Consider the following 8997-nt stretch of genomic DNA (forward strand, 5'->3'; position numbering starts at 1 on the left):
CGGAAAACAGCCCATCCAGCTCTTGGCCACCATCCCTGCTGCTGCTGCCCTGAGACATCTCCCCACCCCTCCCTCTCCAGCTGCCTTTTGTTTTCCCCTGCTCTGTGGGGAGCACCAGAGTCCCTGAACCCTTTCCCCTGCTCCTTTTCCACCTAGTGTGCTTTGCCTTGTGGTCCGTGCAGTGGCTGGCTTTCCGATTGCTCAATGTGAGTGGCATGGATCCGGTGCAAGTCACCTACGTGGTCTGGTGTGACCAGGGCACCGCACTGCTGCTCTGGTGTGCTAGCATCTCACAGGAAGCTTGTGCCTGTAGTTGGCACCTCCTCCAGCTCTTGTGCACGAAGGGGGACGGCAGTCTCAGAGACCTTTATGCACAAGTGATGATCCCTTTTTCTGTATCTGCTGAGACTCTCCTTGTCCATGGGTGGTTTGGGGGCTGGGGAAGGGGAGTGGGGATTGCACTTGCTTTGCTACTTCTGCAAGACAGGCTGGGATGAGAGTATTTTAAGAACTTGGTACTAATTTTAGCTAGAGGGAAAGATGGGGGCTTGAATCCAAGTCAATATTTCCTGACAGTGCAAGAGGCAGGAAAAGTGCAGGGTGGTTATCAAAACCTTCCTTGGAGGAAATCCCAGTCCTGGGAGTGTAGAGGAAGGGAGCATCAGTTCCCTGCTCGGGAACACCCCCTCCTCTCCTCACTGCTGTTTGACAGATGCTTGTGGCTAGTGCCCTCTGTCCAGATCTATTTGCCTGCTTGTCCCTTGAGACCTTCAAGCACAGAGTATTATATGACTTTTCCCTAGGCAATGCTGGCTGCTTCCAGCATCTCTTCTCCCCTGTGCTCCTGGGAAGTGGCTGCCAGAGCAGGGAAGTGGCCCTCAGGGAGTGGGATGTGTCCTGGGAAGACAAGTCATGGGGAAGGTGCTGGGAGCAAAGCCGGGCACATGCCTGGGGCTTGCTGGAGGGAGGGAAGCTGAGCAAGTGTGAGACAAGAGCTGGTTAGACAGCTGCTAGAGCAGGAGCCATTGGACTTGTCCTGGGGCTTGTGGGACAGGCTCTGCAGCTTTTGATACCCCAGGGTGCTCTCTGCCCTGTCTGCTGCCTTGGCTGCGGCTTTTCCAGGGCTTCTGTCTTCCATGCCCTGGCTGCATCCCTGTCTCTGCTCTCAGTGCCTCCCTGGCAGCAGACCTCTCTCCTCCTGCCCTAATGGTCATCCTCCCTTTTATTTATGGTTTTCCCAGTTCTCAAAGGTGGGCAGGGCACAGCTCTGTGTTTCATCAGAGATGCTGGGAAGTGCTCCAGACTTGCATAAAGGGCTCGGCCTCCAGCACCCAGGTTGGCATCTGCTCCTGCCTCCATGCATACGGTCCCCTCACCAGCTGCCTCTGCATTTATACTGGGTAGTATGGTTTAGCAGCCATCAGCTTCTTTCCAGCCTGTGTTTCCTGATCCTTCTGTCCTGGCCCACAGTGGGACATCCTCGCCTCTGTTAGGTCAGACCTCTCCTGTGATGGCTGATGGCTCACAGTACAAGTACACAGGCTGAGGCTTGACTCCTGTCCTGGTGGTCTTCTCACCCCCCTGGACTGGATCCAGACTGATGCACAGCCTGTTTTGTCTGGCTGGATCAAGGCGCTGGGCCCTGCAGTCCCTCCCTGATGCTGCCAATGCTGTGCAAGGAAGAGGGGTGGGGCAGATGTGAAAAGCGCATTAGAAGGTCCTTAAAGATTAAAAATTATCTTGGGACTCACTCCTGGCCAAGGAGCTGCTCCTTTCTGGGCCCTGGCACCTCCGCTCTGGGGGTTCCTGAATGCCTCTTGCAGGGAAAAGTCTTTTTCTTGCTTTCCTGCCTGGCCCTGTTAAGATTAGTCCTGCGCAGTGCAGCTTGAAAGTGGGGAGAGCAAAACCTGGGTAGGGAGTGGTGCTGGGAAAATGACTTTCCACTGAGAGCTGCTTTGGATTGTCCTCTGTTTTATCCCACTGGTGAGCCCATTCCTCCCAGGAGAGGCTCCACCTCATTCTCTGAGCCCTGAAATTGGTGGTGTATCTTAGAGCCAGAGGCACAGATGTAGGTGTGCCTGGGCTACCCCAAAGCATGTCTAGTACGAAGTTTGACCCTTCCGTGAATTTGTCTATGGGTGAAACTGTTGAGGCTCACAGAGGTTAACTGAAGGTTGTGCCCAAGCCAGTTAACTGGGCACAATCTGAAAGTTTGCAAAGTACATGTGGGAACCAGAAAAAGAGTGTGTTAGAGTCTGTATCAAAGCTAGGCTCAGTCCTGAACGCTGTCACCCCAAGCTCCTGTGGGCTGGGAGGGTGAAAGTCCTGCTGGGTTCCACAGCTTGAAGGCAGAGGTGTAGAGGCTGGAATGACTGTAGCTGCCTCTTCGATGTCAGAAGAACTAGGGGAATCCACTCCTTGCTACTGAACATGTGCTAAAGGTTACCTAAGTGTGAAAATTGTCCAGCGTGGGTGTGCAGATGATGTCAGAGTCTCCAAGCAGGGCTGTCAGCCACCCCGACTTCACCGCCAGGTCAGAAATTCCTGAGCCACAAATAGCAGGTGTCTGGGAAGGCGTTGAGGGGGAATGTTGCTACATGCTTGGCCTGTTCCATTCCTGATCCCGGGCATCTGCTGTTGTCCACCATCAGAGATGAGATCCTGGGCCAGGCAGGCTCTTGGCCAGCTCATTTGGCCACTCTTGTAAACATTCTTCCTGTGCTTCAGACATTTCATTCTGTGTCTCTCGTTCCTCCAGCTGGTGTCTGCAGAGGGTTCCCATTCAGATGCTGGCTCGGTCTGTGCCGATAACCAAACAGAGCTGCCACCCTCCATGGAGCGCACGGGAGGAATCGGAGACTCCAGACCCCCCTCTTTCCAGTAAGTTACCTGGGCGCGTACCCTGGTTTCTGAGGGACCCACGGTGACTTTGCTGTAAATCCAGACCAGGGGCTGGGACATTCCTACCCAAACTGCCAGAGGCGAGGAGGGGGATGGGGCTGAGAGCAGATTTGAAGTGGAGCCGCTTTATTCAGCAAGCAAGGGCACACTGAAAATAGTGCAGGGAAGCTGGCAAAGAGCTGGCACAGCTTCCTCCAATCCTTTCCTCTGCACTCATAGATGTGCTGTGGTTGTTCCCTACCGCCTCTGTTCCTGTCCTTCAGGAAGGAGACAGCTGATGGCTGGAGGCTCGTCCTGGCCAGCACAGAGGTAGAGAGAGCCTGCCTAAGTCATTCCCTGTTGGACACACAGTTCCTTTTTTCTGATCACAGCCCTAACACTGGGGGGAGTCGGGAAAACTTGGACAATGAGACAGAGACAGACTCGGTGGTGTCATCGCAGAGGGAACGACCTCGTCGGAAAGATGGGCCTGAGCATGGTGAGTGGTGGTAACACGGCAAGAGCTCTGCACAGCATGGCTGGGCCATGGTGGGGGCACCAGCTCCAGATGTGGGGCAGCTCTGTCTGCTCTGCAGAACATTCCCAGGTTAGAAGCAGGGGCTAACCCCTGTGTTGCATCAGTGCTTGGTTACAAAACTGGTGGGGGCAAAGGAGATGTCTACTGTAGAAGCCTCAAGAGCAGGAGAGGCAGGCAGCAGTGCCTCAGTTGTCCTTAGTTGAAAAGCAGAGGGTGTTGCAGCCTTGGTGCTCTGTGCTGCTCCTTTGTCTGCCCAGAAACCAGCTGCAGCAGTCTTCCATGGCTTTAGTGCTGTTGTTCCTAGTCATCAGCATCTTCCCCATCCTCTAATGGAGCAGAATAGCCATCCCACAGAAGATGGATCTGATCCCAGGGTGGACTCAGAGCTGGCCAGTACTAGATGGGGTTGTCTGATGGCCAGATTCATTCCAAAAAGGTTGTCGTAAGCCCTGCATGAGGGAAGGAGGTGTTTACCCATGGCCTGTCTAAAGCATACTGAGCCTTGTCTTTCTATAGCACCTAGGGTGAATGGTACAGTGAAGGGAGAGCGGCGCCGGGACCTGGGCGGGTACGAGAGCTCCTCCACGCTCATGAGCAGTGAGCTGGAGACCACCAGCTTCTTCGATTCAGATGAAGATGACTCCACCAGCAGGTAGGAGACCCCCTGTCCTGGAGGAACACTGGCTTCTCCTTCCCAGCAGAGAGACATCTTTGCAGCACACAGTAATCTTGGGCTCCTGGATCCTTGCTCACACCTTCCCCTGTCTCAAGTCTCACCCAGCAGGCCCCTCTGCTGTTGTCATTCCCATGTACACGTTGTGTCCCTTCAATCCTCTATTCTGTGTGCCATTTCTGTGGCTCTCTTGCTGCCAGAAGCCACCTTGCAGCAGAAGAGCTGACTCTCTCGGTTTTGCCTCTAGGTTTAGCAGTTCAACAGAGCAAAGCAGTGCTTCCCGTCTCATGAGGCGGCACAAGCGACGCCGGCGGAAACAGAAGGCTCCACGCATTGAGCGGGTATGCAGGGACTGGGTGTCCTGGAGAGGGCAGTGCAGGGCCGGGCGGGTTGCCTGAGGGGTCTCCACTCGGTGCTCCAGGGTTGAGCAGGAGTTCAGCTGTTTTTGCAGTGGGCTCAGCTGGGAACAGGGGATGTCCAAGTGCTGAAACTTCATCAGGTGGTGTAAACCTTTCCCAGTCCGATGTAGCCTCAAGAGCTGGGACCACAGACCTTGTCTTGGGTGTGGAGAGGTCATAAGGACTGTGGCTGATACCTTCTGGCTCTGCAAAGCTCCCAGTGAAAGGCTGGAGTTGTGGGTGGTGGCAGTGGTGCCTCAGGGAGTGACAGGGAGCACAAGTGGAGGGAGCTGGGGCGGGGGGTGTTACTGAGGCACAGGAGGACATTTCATGTTTCACTTATGTTGCAGTCATCATCCTTCAGCAGCATCACAGACTCCACCATGTCCCTGAATATCATCACGGTCACGCTGAACATGGGTGAGTGGGAGGTGTGCATGGAGGCTGCAGTCCTTCAGAGGGAGGTTGGGAGGTGGACAGGGAACTGGGGAGGGGGCAAAGAGAACATGTGCAGGAAGGAGTGAGAAGATGGATTCTGTAGCAAAGTGGCTTGTCTTGAAGCACTGGTCTCTCAGGAGTTTCTCTGTGTCCCAGGACACCTCTCTGAGACAGTAGTGCAAGTGACCATCGTGTCTGAGGTTAGGGCTGCTAGCTCCTGCTGCTTTATGGTGTCTTACTTCTTCCTCTTTCCACCCCTGCAGAGAAATACAATTTCCTGGGCATTTCCATTGTGGGACAGAGCAATGAGCGTGGGGATGGAGGCATTTACATTGGCTCTATCATGAAGGGTGGTGCTGTGGCAGCTGATGGCAGGATTGAGCCAGGAGACATGCTCTTGCAGGTACTTCACACCCACATACCTCCATCTTTGGGCCTGGAAAAACAGAAAGAAAAGACCCAGAAGCCTCCCTGACTAAACCCAGGAAGAGTGCTTGGAAGAGGGAAGCTGAGTCGCTGCCAGGCTCAGTGGGAAGCTGAACCTCTGGCCACATCTCTGAGACTCACCTCTTTGTGTTGTTTGTAGGTAAATGACATCAACTTTGAGAACATGAGCAACGATGATGCTGTGCGGGTGCTGAGGGAGATCGTGCACAAGCCGGGGTAAGTACTCAGGTTGTTTCTTGCATCTGTGGGCAGCTGTACAGCATGTGCTTGGGGTGTGGGATTCGTGTCTTCCAGCCGCTGCTGCCAGTGGCTCTGCAGAAGCTCAGAACTCAGTTTTTTGCACAAGTGGTGTTTTGATTTCTGGGTTTTCCTACTCAAAGCAAGAATTGCAACCAACAGAACAGTGGTGAATCGGGGTCTGTGCCTCTTTTTTGTGGGGATGACGTGTCATTAGGGTCATCAGCAACCCGCAGTGGCGTCACATAATTTTTGTCCACGCCACTAAGGAAATCCGTAGCTGGAGAAGGACAAGGGCACTTTACTGGCAACTTCTCCCTGTCTTGCAGGAGAGAAGCCTGCATACGGCATCCGCCTGTCATGCAAGGGTTTGTGCCACTGGGCTCTTCTTCTAACTCTCACCTTTTTGTTGCAGGCCCATCACGCTGACGGTGGCCAAGTGCTGGGACCCCAGCCCCCGGGGCTGCTTCTCGTTACCCAGGAGTAAGTGGATAGCTGACCCACCCTTAATGCTGGTACCCAGCTCATGTGAGAGCCCTGCCTTAAGCACTTACTTGGTTGTTGTCTTGTTCCTCCCCTCTGTGTGTGACTCCATGTGGCACTGAATTGGGGTTCGATGGGGTTTCAGCTCTCCTGTTAGGAGGCTACTATGTCCTATTCCCAGGCCAAAATGCCCATAGCCCAGCCCTCTTTCCCACATCACGCTGGGGACGCGTTTCACTGGGGTAGGGGGGTCACTTGCTCGGGGCGCCAGAGGAAAGAGACACCCCCTCTTGAGCCTTAGGGGAATCTCTCCCTCTGCACCTCTCCTGCTGACCCTCCCTCTCTTCTTTCTCTCCCAGTTGCTCCCCAGCGGATCTGGGCTGGGCCAGACTCTCCTTGCTCCGATCCGGGTGAGTCCCGGCAGATACTGGGGATGGAATGGGCTGTGCTGAGTCCCCGTCCCTCCCCAGAGGTTGATTTGATGAGGGCATAATTTCTTACAGCTACTGACTGACTCTTTCTCCAATGCAGGTGAGCCCATCCGGCCCATCGACCCGGCAGCCTGGGTGTCTCATACAGCAGCGATGACTGGCACCTACCCAGCGTACGGTATGAGTCCATCCATGAGTACAATCACTTCCACCAGCTCCTCCATCACCAGCTCCATCCCAGAGACTGAACGTAAGTCCTTGTGCCTCCGTGCTCCACCCACTGTATGGCTTCCTCACCTTCACTGTGCTCTAAAGGGAGCAATACATCTGCTCGGGGACAGCTGGGAAGGGCAAGGTCTGCCCTGCCTAGGAGGGAGGCAGCGCTCACCAGGCGGGGCTTGTATCACTAGAGTTCTGCCTGGGTGAATTAATACCACCTTTTTCAGCCTTCTACATAAGGAGAGTAGAAGAGCCTGGGTACAATCTAGGAGCTGTGGCAGGTGCAGAGGAAAGTCTCAGAGCAATCAGGGGTTAGCAGCTGAGAGTGTGGGGCCAGAGATTCCTCCCAGCTTGTCCCTGGAGCAGTTGCCCTCCCAGACTCCAGACAGGCAGGATGGAGACAGCTGGGAGCAAAGAGCCTTGCAGGGGGTCCTGCAGGGACAGGCAGGGCAGGGTCCTGCTGAGCACAGGGCTCTTTTGGTTGATATATGAAGACTTTGGGTGTTTCAGGTATGCAGAGCCCTGAAGCTAAGATCTGGAGAGCTCAGACAGGGCAAAAAGCCAGGAGTTTGTTGTAAGTTTGTGAGGAACAGAGAATTCTCTTGTTGAGCTGTGTGGGCTTGGTTGGCAGCTTTTGAATCTCAGCTGCTTGGGACAGGCTGGAAGGAAGGAAACTCTAGCCTGAGTTGTGCACAAGAGGAAATGGCTGACGTGTGGAGGATAACATCGGAAGGCTGGAAGGGAGATTACACAGCATGCGCCCCGAGGCTGCCTGCGATGTATTGTTCCCTGGCCCATTCCTCTTGTGTGTGATGCTTCCATGTAGCCCTGTTGTCTTTTCTGTTCTCTCTTATCTTGTCCTCCCTTCCTTCGTCCACACCGCAGGCCTCGATGACTTTCACCTGTCCATCCACAGTGACATGGCCACCATTGTCAAAGCCATGGCCTCACCAGAATCAGGCCTGGAGGTGCGCGACCGCATGTGGCTGAAGATCACCATCCCCAATGCCTTCATTGGTAAGAGACTCTGCAGCAGAGGCAGGGACTGGGGAATAGCTGGTCTCTTTTTCAAGCAGATGCCCAAGGGAGTGTCTCTGTCACCGTAAACTAACTGTTGACTGGACCAGAGTCACAAATTGAACCTTTGGCTGTGCCAGTCCCTTTTTGACCCACTTTGTCTTGGCTCCAGCGTGGCCCACTGACTCAAGGGCCGCTGTCTTTGTCTTGCTGTATTTAACTCTGATGTTTGGTGGCAGGTTCGGACGTGGTGGATTGGCTCTATCACCATGTGGAAGGCTTTACAGACCGTCGCGAATCCCGCAAATATGCCAGCAATCTGCTGAAGGCTGGCTACATCAGACATACTGTGAACAAGATCACCTTCTCGGAGCAGTGCTATTACATCTTCGGGGACCTCTGCGGAAGTATGGCACTGGGCCTGGGTAGGAGGGAGAGGATGGAGGGAGGTCGAGGTCCTGCAGAGCCCCACTGACACTGTGGGGACATAGCTACAGCCCTTGCCATCAGGCTGGGCACCTTGTGCTACAGACCCTGTCAGAGAGCAAGGTAGAGAATCCCAGCTCCCTTGTCATGCTGCTGGGGTGGTGGGGTTGGAAGATGCCACTGTCACCTACTGTGTGATCTTTTCACCTGGGTGGCCATAGTGGAGTCTTAGTCTTTACTGATTTTGTCTCCAGGCTCTGAACTTCCAGTGCTGGCAAGGGGATGGTGCTCAGACAACTGGGTTCTGCTCAAAAGAGGGATGGGGGAAGTAATTGGCGGGGTGAGCTGTAGCTCTGATGTGGTCCTTTTCCACCAAGCTCGTCTCTGCCTTAAAGAGGCATCTCGGACTCACACAGTTTGCCACTTGCCCGCTCAGGAGGCACAAATGGTTGCATTGACCAGCGCGGAGAGTGCAAGTTCTTGTGTCTGCTTGTGTAGCCCATCTTTGTCCATCAGCAAGCATGGAGAGGGAGCTGCTTCATCACACATGATTGTCTTTCCTCTTGGATTAACTCCCTTTCTCTGCTCTCTTGCAGACATGGCTAATCTGTCTCTTCACGACCACGATGGCTCCAGCGGTGCCTCTGATCAGGACACTTTGGCCCCGCTCCCCCATCCAGGAGCTGCACCTTGGCCTATGGCTTTCCCATATCAGTATCCTCCTCCTCATCCATACAACCCCCACCCCGGCTTCCCTGACCCAGGCTACAGCTACGGAGGGGGCAGTGCAGGCAGCCAGCACAGTGAAGG

The 8997-nt window shown here is 54.5% G+C and overlaps 1 protein-coding gene across 1 annotated transcript in view; it reads left to right on the forward strand.

The window, feature by feature from the left end:
• Positions 1 to 8997, forward strand: part of DVL3 (dishevelled segment polarity protein 3) — a gene marked incomplete at its 3' end in the record, with an annotated part of 11068 nt that overhangs the window by 1386 nt on the left and 685 nt on the right. Inside the window, exons 2-13 of the mRNA XM_010139936.1 lie at positions 2759 to 2880; positions 3273 to 3379; positions 3935 to 4070; positions 4339 to 4432; positions 4840 to 4909; positions 5191 to 5330; positions 5514 to 5590; positions 6027 to 6094; positions 6626 to 6775; positions 7630 to 7761; positions 8001 to 8168; positions 8784 to 8994. Coding sequence (XP_010138238.1) covers positions 2834 to 2880; positions 3273 to 3379; positions 3935 to 4070; positions 4339 to 4432; positions 4840 to 4909; positions 5191 to 5330; positions 5514 to 5590; positions 6027 to 6094; positions 6626 to 6775; positions 7630 to 7761; positions 8001 to 8168; positions 8784 to 8994 — 1400 coding nt within the window. The remainder of the gene's footprint in view (positions 1 to 2758; positions 2881 to 3272; positions 3380 to 3934; positions 4071 to 4338; positions 4433 to 4839; positions 4910 to 5190; positions 5331 to 5513; positions 5591 to 6026; positions 6095 to 6625; positions 6776 to 7629; positions 7762 to 8000; positions 8169 to 8783; positions 8995 to 8997) is intronic.

This window comes from Buceros rhinoceros, unplaced genomic scaffold (genome assembly GCF_000710305.1).
Source record: "Buceros rhinoceros silvestris isolate BGI_N320 unplaced genomic scaffold, ASM71030v1 scaffold32027, whole genome shotgun sequence".
Classification (NCBI taxonomy): Eukaryota; Metazoa; Chordata; class Aves; order Bucerotiformes; family Bucerotidae; genus Buceros; species Buceros rhinoceros.